Below are 12,978 nucleotides of genomic sequence, written 5' to 3'. Positions count from 1 at the left end.
TGCTATGTCATCATTTTTTTCTTCTCTGTGAAAATGTGCCCAACATCATTCTGTGTAGGGCAAAAGCAGCAGGTTCTGTACAGTTCTATGAAGTAATTATTTTAATTTTGCTTGTTATAACCAGAAGATCTTTGCAAATAGAAATTTTACGAATCCCCTTAAGGTATAGCTAGACATTATATAGTTTCTTATTGGTATTATATGAGTAAATGTCAGAGCAGTGCACCACAATGTGGGTGTACTGGCTTAGCGAGGTTTTGGCTACTACAAATCATAGCTTCCTTTTAAAACAGGGTGTATTGTCATGGTAATTTATGATGCACAATAAACAGGTTTCAGCACAGGGAAGGTCTGCACTTTCACCAAAAATGTAGCCTACAAAAGCTGCCCTTTGATTAACTAGTAGGGATGGACGATACAGCTGATTGTCTTTTTAATTTTATAGAAATGAATTGAAAAGTTTTTATCCTGCTTCTGATATTTGGTACTTGCCCAGGGGACCCTGACATTTTGTCAATGGGCCCAGAATTTGTCGGTGCACCCCTTTCAGTCTGTTGGGGATACGGACGATAAGGTTTGCCAAATGGGGTGGGTGTCATCTAAGTCCTGTTTAAGAACGGGTGGTTCTTAGTTTGAATCTTTAGCTTACAATGCTGACACTGGCCCTTTTATGCAAACACACGCAGATATACAGAGTTAACTTACCGAGTTGATAACCTCCGTCACGGTATCATTTAATGCTGACTGCAGCAATCAAGGTTTGTTGATCTGGCTGTATCGTGTTAACTCTGGGTATGTGAAATTGGCTTTGCAGAACAACCCCCCGCCCCCCCCCCCCCCGAGAGGACCAAAACAAAAGGAGGGCACTAGGACCCAGCGACCCGCTGCACGGCTAGCCCGGCTCCTCCAGGCTCGAGCTGCATGTGCTGCCTGCTAGTTGCAGCCAGACAGTTTCTGCTTGGTAGATGCTCATCCCTGCCTCTTCCCTCCAGCACCCCCCTCGTCGCCTCTGCTCCAACCAGAATGACTCCCAGAAGGTCCGGCTCCCACAGCCCTTTGCGAGGACCCCCATCCAGAGACAGCGGCCCCCATGTCATCACCCTCGGCTCCACTTGCCACTTCAGGCTGGCCTGCAGCAGCCCGCCGGCACTGTGCGTCTGACTTTCTGTTACGCACAGGAAGCCGGCAGTTGGCTCTCGTTTTTCTTCTTCTTTTTTCTTTCCTATGTGGTGTGTGGCGCCGCAGCGAGTGTGACACACCAAAACCCGGCTCCCTGCTCTTCCTCTCACCAGGGACTTCCTCTCTTGGTCAAGCTTCGGCAGCTACGTGAAGGTGTGACAGGTTGGATTTCTGTTTTTTTGGGGTTTTTTTTTTAACCTAGGAGTTTCAGATCTTTTTGGCCACCATCTTATCATTTTGACACAGAAAATGAAGACAAGAGACTAATTACAATGTTGCTGTGTGTTCTTGGACGATTCCCTTGGGGTCCCGAAAGGTGTCTGAGGCCAGCTGTGGCTGGCACAGCAAGCTACGTCTCTCAGGGGAAGCTGTGAAAGCCCTGCCTGGTCATTTCTCCTCCATAGCTTTGGCTGTTTACTGGAATTTTACCACTGTGTTGTTGTCATTCTTCTACCTGGATCTTGTCTCCTGGGATCTAAAGACACGTGTTTCTGAAGAACTACCGGGAGCCCGTTTGGCTGTCAGCAAGTGGCTTTGTGAGTAGCCGCAGTCATGGGGAACGCTGCAGGGAGCGTGGAGGTGCCCCTGGGGACAGAGCCCAGGAGCATGAGGGCGAGCTTACCCCAGGCGGTCCCACAGAAGCAGCCCGCCCCCCCCAAGTCGCCTATGCCCCCAGAGGACGAGCTGGAGGAGCGTTTCAATGCAGTGCTGGTGAGTGTGCGGGGCCCGTAGAGAGGAACAGGCGTGCGTACGCACTCACACACACGTGTGGCCGCAGCGTCACGATCGGCCTCCAGCACTCCGGTGAACAGTGCCATCTTTATATGTGGCACAGAGATTTGAAGGGTCCATTGTATTAAAACCTGTAGAGTCTGAATTTGTGAAAGTGAGATTTCATGCTTGATTTCTGAGCAACGACCTGGCTCCATGTGAGAGACTCAGTACTCTCGTAGGAATGCTTCAACTCACATCTCTCAAGAGTATGACTCGACACAGCAACTTAAAAATCATGATGTTCCAAAGGACCATGACATTAAGTCGTTCCCCTTTTCCAAAAAGAGTAATTGAAACAACCATTTTCAAACAGCAGATTTTTTTTTTCCACTTTCAAGTTTTGTACAAAGTAATTACTCATTCTCGCGGATCAAATATATTTTGTCGCAGTAGCATTCCGTTTGCAATTACCTCATTGCAGAATCTAAGGAATGTCGGCATTTATCTTCACCTGCATTTCTTGGGTGTTTCTCACAGTGAGATCACAAAGAAACCTGTGGTGTTTGATGTTCTGGCTGGACATACCTGAGCTTCCTGTTTTTTTCTTAATACAGTACCAAACACATGAGACCAGTAGCACCGCCTCTCTCTCTAATCATTTTTGAAACACTGTAGTATTATCACTGTGAGAGATACAGGAATGTGCATATGTTTCAGACTAAACACCTACAACTGTAAAGAAATAACTTTTTTGAGGGTATTGTATAAGCTTTCATTATGCTTGAAGGTCTTAAAATAATACTTTGTATCATGTTGTGTTAAACTTCAGTGTGGGGGCTATGCATTCAAACTTGGAAGGTCACAGATTCAAATCCCGTGGCTGGCAGACCGATCATATCTCTGTTGGACCTTTAAGTAAGAACCTTAACCCCAAAGTTCCTGCGCTCCAGCTGCATCTTCGTTCTCATCTGTCTGTGCGTTTCCTAGGAGAGTAAGATGGGATAAGACAGCATTCCTCTGTATTTGTATTCAAACTGGTATGACAGGCAAAGTGAAAGATCATTACCCCAGCTGATCACCATCCCTTTGCTGGAGGAAGTGTCCAGCAGTAATATATAAGTGTTTTGAACTTTGTAGATATTGTTCGGAAGATCCCTTTCTGTCAAACTCATTTAATTATTTATTCGTTTAAATGGAAGTGCTCAGGGTGTCGTGGGCGGGGGACACCACTAAAGGGGAGTGGGGGGAAGTGGGTGGCTGAGCAGCTGGTCCGCAACAGGTGGGCCCCTCTATGTTAAAAGCTGATGCTGGTTTCAAACTGTCATTTTCAGAAGAATATAAATAAGCTTTGCATTGCTGTATTTCACAGCCAAATCAGTTGCAGCAAAGATAGCAGCTCTTGAATCATGGAAGAATTTTATAATTCTGCTTGAATTTTGTTCCATAAAATGAGTTGGTTGCTTATTTGGTTTTTCTTTATATATATATATATATATATATATATATATATATATATATGATATTTCTTTTGCCACTCTTGTAGCAAAGCTATGATACAAAGACATTCTCTATTCATGACGGCTTATTTGCATGGATTTCAGTTAGAAATTCAAATTTCATACTGGCTTTCAACACACTGCTGGTTCTTCCTGTGAATTTTTCTCTGTTCTTTGAGCTGTTTTTGATCTCGATATTCCTCAAATATCCATTCGAGATGTTCCTTGAAAAGAAGATCATGATGTAAATTGGAAAGAAAACAGAGCACTTTTATTAGGGATCCTTTTATACAGGGAAAAAATAGCAGGATGGAACATGTACAACTCGTTACCCTTTGGAGTTGATGTTGTAACTACTATCAGATGTCATGACTTCCTTCTCATGAGGATGTAACTTTTTCTAAATCAGGGTTGCTTAGGACATCAGAGCATAACTCGCTTCAAAAATCCGTGCCGGTACTGCTAGCAAACAGATAAATGATCTCTTTGGACATTGGCAGGTGGTGCCTTGGTGTCCCCACAAATAGTGTAGAGATGCTTGCTGTGGAGAATCTGCAGTTTGCAAACAGCATTGCCTGTGTATTATCCGTAGACCCATACTCTAAAGTCGGGGGCTGAATGACCCCGAGTGAGTCAGTTTTTCTGTAGCACACAGAGAGGAAGGAACCTGTCACATGCTCAGGCCCACCATTCTTACTCATACCCTGTGTATTTTAAGGGCTAGGCTTGCCTACCTACACGAAGCATAAAGCCAGTCCCTCCCATATATTATCACCTGTGATTTGGTGTATCCTGTAAGGTTCTTGCTCTTTCTCTCCTCTCACCTGGTGCCTCTCGTTCTTTTCCTCAGAAGCCTTTGCATGCGCTGGCTATTCTTTTTTCATCTCTGCCTATGTTCTGCCTGTCTTCCCTTTGATTGACAGCACGGTAGATAGTGCTCTACTACTAGTTTCCTGGCCCCTCCCCAGGCCAAGGGATTCCCCACTTTGCCTACTCCTGCTCACTTGCTAAAAGGTCTGCATTCAGAGTTGGACCCCGTTATAGTGCAGGGTAGTTTCACTGTCACTCTGTGTGTTTTTCTCCTCCCGTGAACTTTGCCGTTACCAGTCACACTAGTGGCATTGCCGCTCTGCAGAGCTGTGCCTGGTCTCACAGGCTACTTTGAAATAGATACTTTATGTCATCTTTAAGAAAAGAACCTTGGTGAAACAATGAGCAGACTGGAGGATGTGTCAAGGAAGTGTGTGTAACTAGGCCATGGGGTCCTGCACATAATTCTGGTACTGTAATGACAGTGGGGCCCACAGGACGCACAGATATGAAAGCCACTCAAACTGCGACTCCATATTATCAGTACTGAAAATGTGCTCTGATACCCATAGAAGACTGGCCTTCATATCCCAAAAACCCGCACCGGCTCTCCATGGATCAGGTTCCCTACCCCTGCACTAGTGCTTTGATGCAAACCCATGGTCTGGACTATCTGCTGCAAGCAAGAGTGACAGCAGAGTTGCCAGCTCTCATACATCTGGCGTGACACTCACGCTTTCAGACTCACGCTCGCGCAAGAAATCTATAGTATTCCATTATAAACCTAAAATTATAATGGAATATTCCATCCATCCATTTTCCAAACCGCTTATCCTACTGGGTCGCGGGGGGTCCGGACCCTATCCCAGAAGCAATGGGCACAAGGCAGGGAACAACCCAGGATGGAGGGCCAGCCCATCGCAGGGCACACTCACACACCATTCACTCACACATGCACACCTATGGGCAATTTAGTAACTCCAATTAGCCTCAGCATGTTTTTGGACTGTGGGGGGAAACCGGAGTACCTGGAGGAAACCCCACGACAGCATGGGGAGAACATGCAAACTCCACACACGTAACCCAGGCGGAGACTCGAACCCGGGTCCCAGAGGTGTGAGGCAACAGTGCTAACCACTGCACCACCATGCCGCCCCTAATGGAATATTATACATCATAAAAATCATTGGAGTAGTTTGCAGTCAAAAACTTTGGGGTAGTTTGCAAACCTTACTGATTATTTACAAGGTAAAATACATGTAAATGTGTGTACAGACTAGTCTCGAATTGAAAATCTCATGCCAGCCAGCTGAGCAAAGCTGGCAGCCCTGTCAAACACCCCTGCCTTGAGGAACCCCCCCCCCCCAATTACAGCTAAAGATCAAATATTTGGATAAAAAATATTTTAAATAAAAAAAAAAACGCAGTCATTACTGCCAATAGTTTGTAGGTGCAGATAAAGCTTGAACTGAATCCAGCCGAGCGTGGGAGTGCAGTTTAGGCCTGCTGGGTGGACCAGGGAACGCAGAGGATGTCTGGGAGCCCTTCAGTCAGTGCGGGTGGCCTGTGACGCGTGTTATTAATGGCTCTCTGGGGGCTGAGCACCAAGGACTCGTGCTGCTCTACCGATGCAGTGAGACGGCTGATCCTCACTGTGGGCAGCCCCTCCGTGCTGATCTGCTTAATTATCACCCGATGGCCTCACTGTGACAGCGCAGGGGCTATTTTGCTATGCATCCTGCCCACCAGCCCTCCCCGATCTGACAGTTGAGGATGCCGGATCATTCGGGCGTGTGTGTGTGTGTGTGTGTGTGTGTGTGTGGCTTTAGGGTCGGGGCGGACATTGGCACCCGTTTCTTCTGACACAGCAGGATTCTCAAGTGAAGCATCTCATTCTGCTTGTGCTGCTGTGAGGCTCTAAAGATAGCTCACTCCACCCTGCCCCCCCCAGCACCACCCACACACACCCTCACACACACAGGCGTAGGCATTGAGTGCGCACAGCGCATGCAGAGCAGCCTGCGTACTAGTCAGTATGTACAGTACAGTGTGTGTGGAGTCAAAGGGACATATACCACAGTCTTGACTGGGTCAGCATTACAATATGATGGGGGGTGCCTTCATCCTGGGGGGGTACCGTGAGTTAAGTCACCACTCTATTTATCCACCTGTGCTTTATTAACCATAATATAACAATGTTTTCTCTTCTGGAATCCCAAAGCAGACTGTGTCCGTTGCTAATTTTGATTTTCTTGCATGCCCCTTCGGGTTGAAGCCAAACTGGCTGGATGCGAAGACTACCGCTCTTCTACGCTCCCCATCCCTACCTCGTGTGCTTCAGAGCTTGGATCTTGGCGATATACACAATTAGATCCTCTCAAGCTAATTTTTGTCATTGTGTCAGAAGATGGACTCTAAGATCAGTAGAAAGAAAGCAGTTACATGAGTCACAGAGATTCTGCCTATTTAGCGTAACAGAAATTTCACGTGTCCATGCAAACCGTCTCCTGCCACGTCTGCTCCAGGCCTGGTGTTCCAGGGATTAGCTCCTTTTCCCCTCCCGTAGACATCCTCTTCATGTATGCTACAGAATCAGTCTGTGGTCTGACAAAGTAACGGACCGCAAACCAGGTTTGTTTTTGTTAAAATTTAAAATGACAGTATTACAGATGGAGAGGCATAGGACCAAGTGCAATTAAGTGTAATTCTGGAATAGGACTACGTACTATTGTATCACTGAATTTTTTCACAGTATATCACTGTATTTTCTTTTTCCAAGTTTTACCCTTTACTGTTGCAGTAAAGTGTTCTCATGAATAAAATATGTTTAAGAATGTTTTTTTAAAAAACATGTTTCTATGAATTAGTATTAAAATTCATTTACATTTAGGTTGTTGTATAACCAACATCCATCCATCCATCCATCCATTTCCAAACCGCTTATCCTACTGGGTCGTGGGGGGTCCGGAGCCTATCCCGGAAGCAATGGGCACGAGGCAGGGAACAACCCAGGATAGGGGGCCAGCCCATCACAGGGCACACTCACACACCGTTCACACCTACGGTCCAATTAGCCTCAGCATGTCTTTGGACTGCGGGGGGAAACCGGAGGAAACCCCACAATGACATGGGGAGAACATGCAAACTCCACACACATGTGACCCAGGCGGAGACTCGAACCCGGGTCCCAGAGGTGTGAGGCGACAGTGCTAACCACTGCACCACCATGCCGCCCCTGTATAACCCACATGTTTCATGAAATTATTAACATATATTCAGCTCAATAGTGACATGTTTTATTGATTATAACCATGTCATTAGCTAAATATTAATGGTTTCACTGACATGTTTTATTATATTACATAGGATGTTACATGGGATGTAAATCCCCAAGACAGAGGGAGCTATTCGGTAGGAAATTCACTGGCCTCCACTTGCCTATTTTCATATCTCCTTCTATTCTGTTAATTTTTCAAATTGTCATGTGCAGGTGTGTTTTCTTGAAAGAGGCAGACAGGAAAGAATTTAAGATACACAGCAGCTTGTTTTTTTTTTGTTTTCTTTAACGACAAAAGTCAGAAAGTTGCCACAAGGGTGAAAAGAGGACATATACACACATGATGTAATGAGGGTGTGACTTTTGTTCATTCTGGATGGTATGTTTTAAAAAAAATTTGGATGACTTTTCCCACAGGCGATAAATGAAGTGAGGTGGTGTTGTGAGACCGTACAGTTGAGGTTTCATAGCATGAGCCTTTGGCAGGTTGCAAGACTGACTACAACACCCCAATGCCCTTCAGAAAGCCCTGCATGATGCTTTTTTGGTTTCACTGTGCCATCTTCTTAAAGGATGTTAATGGTCTGATTAAGATGGGGAAGTCAAGGTGATCCCCGTTGAGCAATCACTGAAGAAGAACTCATGACTTGCTCGAGCTGGTCTCATGTGCATGTGTGTTCATATGGTTATTTCTGAATGACCTTCTTATTAGGGCTTTCACCAAAGGCCTTATTGATATTTCCCCTGCTGCCCCTCAACTTGGGGGGAAGTCGGCTCCTTTCAGAAGTTCCCCTTTCTGAACTTCCTGGGTCTGTCCCCTCCCTGGTGATGTAGCACATGGCACCTGCCCACTGCACTATCCCTCGTTTGCAGGCCAGGGTCCAAATGCATGTAAATAAAGGGGATATAAGTATAGGTGCCTTGGATACATTTTAAGGGATGTACTTGTGCAAATATTTTCATGGTTATGCTTCTGTATCCATGTAGCAGTTAAGCGAATTCTGGGAATAACAATGGGAGCCAGAAATACATTTGCTTTAATCTGTAGGGCAGAACAGTAGCTCTGGTGAGCACTGTGGCCTCACGCTTCCAGGACTGATGGTCTATAGAGCCGGTTTCTACCCCCTCTAGCTTGCTGGTTGAAATTTGGTCATTCTGCCGTTGTTTATGCGGGATTCTTCCAGGTGTTCCTGTTTCTTCCTGCAGTCCAAAAACATGGGGTTAGGTGAAGGAATGTTTCTTATTGTGTCGATGTTTGACCTGGAATGGGCTGACATCCCTCTCTGGGGTCTCCCCTGTCTCATTCCCCATGCTATCTGAGGCTCACCTCAGCCCTATACTGGATTAGAGTTGTATCCCTTCGATCCCTCTCATCTTAAATGTTAGCTATGTCCCGCTCTACCTCGTCAGGGGCCAAAATATCTATTTGGGATGTCCCCCCTAGCAAGAAAACAGGTGGTCGTTTCACTTTCTCCACAATGCAGATAATTCAGGGCCATAGACAACTACATGTTCTGCTTATAGCTAATCGGTTCTGGTGTTGGCGCTCTTCATGTTTTTTTAGAGTAACAGATGATTCCATTGAAAAGTTTCTGCATTGAAGGTGTTGTCATGATCGCCGTAGAACGGGTGATCGCTCAGGCAGGCGATGTGGGCAGGAAACAGGCAGGCAGGCAGAATTCGGGGTAACTGGGGATTTATTCGGGAAGTACAGCACGAACATCGACTTAACATCAATGACGGACAAGGAACGAAGGCAAGACATGGACTGAAATAGACAGGACTGGGCGAAAATAATCGGACACAGCTCGGTACGATCGGGGAAGCACACGTGGATAATCAGGGGGGCGTGGCACACACGAGGATCGTACGCGCCGGGCATGACAGGTGTATTGGTATATTAATTATTAGTTTTGTCTAGAGTCTGGCCTTACACGTGCTGCTTCATTAATCAGGAGGGTGTGACGATTGTTTCTCCTGGAGCACAAGGCGGTGTCACTGCATGTACACTTTCTGTGCTCTCACCCCTGAACAACTTGTGCTAATTTTGCCACAGACCAGTTTAAAAGAGCTTAATTAGACAAAAAGTCAGATATCTGGGAGGTATAAATATTGACTGAGGCCGCAGGAAACTGCTTTGTTAGTCTGCCTTGATGTTCTCAAAACTAAACTGGTTTCTTGCGCATTTGGAGTTTCTCAGGTCTAATCTTGTGCTTCTCAAGTGGTCAGGTTGTGTCTTTAATGAAGAACATTGAATTCATTGTGTTTCTTCTGTTTACTTAAGCAAGCATTCAAAATTTCTGTTGGAAACTAAATAATTCACCAAGTACAAGGTGGTTTACAGGCATGAACTGAGCCATGCTTAGTTTTGCAAATGTCTGATTTCTGTTTTTAATTTCAAATTTCTGTTTTTATATCTCATTACAGACAATACTATTGTTCATATTTAAAAATGTGCTCATTTAAAAAAAATCACATTCCAAACAGCCATTAAAAAACACATTACGACAAACAAAAACATAAAATGTGCACTCTAATTTGGCTGATGAAAATAATGTCTAAATATATGCATTGAAGCTAATTGTTTCTGTATTTGTAAAGCAACAGGCTACAGATGTTATTTCACTTACAGTACCAATTAAGTTCTATATATACAGTACTGTGTAAAATCAAGGAAAATGTTTAAAGCTATTTGTCTCAGTAGTAATTTTAAGTATATTTCTCGGGGAGAAAAAAAAGCAAAATTTAACGTGAAAATTAACAGTAACGTATTGAAAACTAAAGAATTTATTTCTTTAGATATGTCTACTTTTCTTCAATATGTTACTGATATCTTGTAGAAGTTCCCTACCCTCCTCAGGGGCACAGAGGAGTTTCTTCACCAAAACTCAATTACTTGATTTAATCGGAGAAATAACTCAATCAAGTATTAATTAGCCAAACGAGGCAATTGAATAGTCAAATACATGGAGGTTTTGAATGGTAAGTGCAAATACTGAGGTGATAAAAAGATCATTTAAACATCATTTTCTTTGACTGCCTAAGACTAGCAAAGTGTGTATTAGATACATATGTCAATCTTAATAGCTTAAAAAATTATTAAAATAAAGAGAGCGTTGTCTCAGCAGATCCAGCCAACAGCAGTACATCAGGCTGATTCTCTTTTCTAGTGGCTGCTTCTACCTCTAAGCAAAAACAAACGCAGGAGGATGACTTTAGCAGTATTTTTAGCCTGGGACCGCATAGTCATTTTTGCCACATATCTATAAAAAGAAGTTGTTCGCATTTTGTGAAAATGTATGGTCTCATGATTGCATTTGTGCATTTCTTCCATGTCAAACCGATCTTAGTATTTGGTGCATTTCCAGAACACCCCGATAATGACTGGCTGCATCTGAACCTGAGAGTGAAGCAGCCTTGCTTGTCTTTAAAAATTCAGCTAGATGATGAACTTAGAGGTTAGATGATGAACTCTACTGGTTAGAGTAAGGATTTGTGGTGCTGCTGGCTTTTACATATCTGGGCAAATGCTACAGCTGAATTCATTTAAACTTCCTTCCCTGTTGAGCTTAAAACCAAAAACTGACAAATGCATACATTAATCTTCTTCACACACCGGTCACTAATCTTTGCTGTACAACTTGTTGGGCTACTGTAGTTACTGCATTAATTATTGAAGTGAGATCTGCTCTTATAGAGCTATATTTTGGCTGCATTTCCCAATAGCATATAGTGGGGGTTCTTGGTACCTTTGAATAGAGGTGGACATTATAGGTCCAGAAAGTAAAGATCCAAGATTTTGTTTCAGCCAGCCAACTGTGTACTCTGTGACTGTGACTCTATACTCAACTGGGTGGTTGAAACAAAACCTTGGTCTGGATTTTTACTTTCTGGACCTGTAATGTCCACCTCTGCCCTTGAGTAAGTGTGTACAGTTAAATGGTAGCATCACGGATTCCCGCTTTAAAGCAAAGTTAATATACAGTACTGTGTCAAGGCTGTTGATATCACAATGATAATATTGTAATATCTTCCAGGCGTGTCGCTTATGAATTCTAGCTGCAGCTCCAGACTGTGATTCTGACCTCAGGGGCATCTGTTAACACTGATTGTGCTTTGATGGATGGGTCAGTCAGCGATATCACTTGCCATTTAATCACTTACTGTCCACTTGTGGTGACTGGTTACTCTGTGACTGCAAATGTAAATGGGGAATTTTACCTGGTGTGCTATTGAATAATGATGTTGATCTGTGATGAAAAGGTTCAAATCCCAGGCAGAGTGCTGCCGGTGGACCCTGGAAATCTCCGTCTGAGGAAAAAAAAAGCAAGCTGAAAAGTAATTCAAATAAGTAAACTGTTAATTTATCCTATTAAAGCATAGTTTTCGTAATTTCAGAGGCTAACATTTATAATCAGTGGTTATGAAGTATGAATATAGCACTATAACAAATAGCCAAAGGGTCTGGTTTGGAGCATGTTTCCAGCTATGCATGGATTAATATTGATGTTTTTGTTCAATTATGCATGTCAAAGTGCAGAGGAGTGCTTATGTAATTGTCCTTGGCCAATGAGAGAGGTCAGTTCCCAATCAATATGTTATACTTTATGATCAGTCCATCTGAACCAAGGCCCCTCTTAAAGAGAGAGCATGACAAATTAATCTGAAAACCAAAATGTCTGCCTCAGACTGCCCAAGCCTTATATTGGACTTGTCCGAAGTGCTGAGCAAAAGACTGTGAAAAGACTCAGAAAGTCCTGACAGTGTCAAAGCAACTATGGAACCTGTCTTAGTTTCATGCAGCTGTCTATGTGTTTGCTGTCCCAGCCTTCTATCAATTTAATTTGGAGACATCCTACCACAGTGCAGAATGCGCATTTCCTTTATGTGTTGCAGCATTAACTTTAAATAAGCCCCCCTCATAGCATCTGACAGGAAATGAGCTGCATCACGTGTGGGTGTACAGGAGCATGTTTGCTTGCAGTGAATTGGTCACAGGTCACCCCATCTCTGCACACTCACAAGGTCCACAGATGACTCCGGAAGACTTGCGTCGGCATCAGAGGCTGTGTGACTGGCGCTGGCTCTACAATCTACGTCTGCTTTCTCGGGCAGTGAGCCAGACTCCCTGGCTGATGTGATACCATAGGAACATCTTTGATAAATAGATGCTTCTCACGGTCAATCTGGCAACTCCAATCATGCCATATCGATTGAGCAATAATTACGGCTTGTCATTGATTAGGCAGGGCTAGTCTTCCATGGTTCTTTTTTGTGCGTGGGGTTAGAGAGTGCAGGGTATTGACATGCTTGGTGTGACTGATTTGTAATGACAGAATTCACATTATGCTGTATTCAGCAGTGTTCAGGATTGCGGTTCAGGTGTGACATGGAGATTTATACTTCATATGAGCTTGTTTTGGGACAGTACGATAATTATTGATGATAATTATATTGTAGTCTGGCACAGTGTCTCTGTGGGTAGCACTGTAGTCTCACATC

General features: G+C 44.0%; 1 protein-coding gene across 3 annotated transcripts in view; it reads left to right on the top strand.

Annotated features, from left to right (window-relative positions):
- The window catches only part of LOC125741876 (formin-like protein 1), a 38,751-nt gene that overhangs the window by 2,073 nt on the left and 23,700 nt on the right, over positions 1-12,978 (top strand). For 2 of the 3 annotated variants that reach the window (XM_049013346.1, XM_049013348.1), the window contains exon 4: positions 993-1,890. In XM_049013346.1, coding sequence (XP_048869303.1) covers positions 1,732-1,890 — 159 coding nt within the window. In that variant the 5' untranslated portion in view covers positions 993-1,731. Of the gene's footprint in view, positions 1-854; positions 1,891-12,978 lie in introns of those variants that run through there. The other variant, XM_049013347.1, reaches the window with a different exon arrangement.

This window comes from Brienomyrus brachyistius, chromosome 5 (genome assembly GCF_023856365.1).
Source record: "Brienomyrus brachyistius isolate T26 chromosome 5, BBRACH_0.4, whole genome shotgun sequence".
NCBI lineage: Eukaryota > Metazoa > Chordata > Actinopteri > Osteoglossiformes > Mormyridae > Brienomyrus > Brienomyrus brachyistius.
Note: the sequence above shows the minus strand (reverse complement) of the source record. Positions and strands in the feature narration are given on the sequence as shown.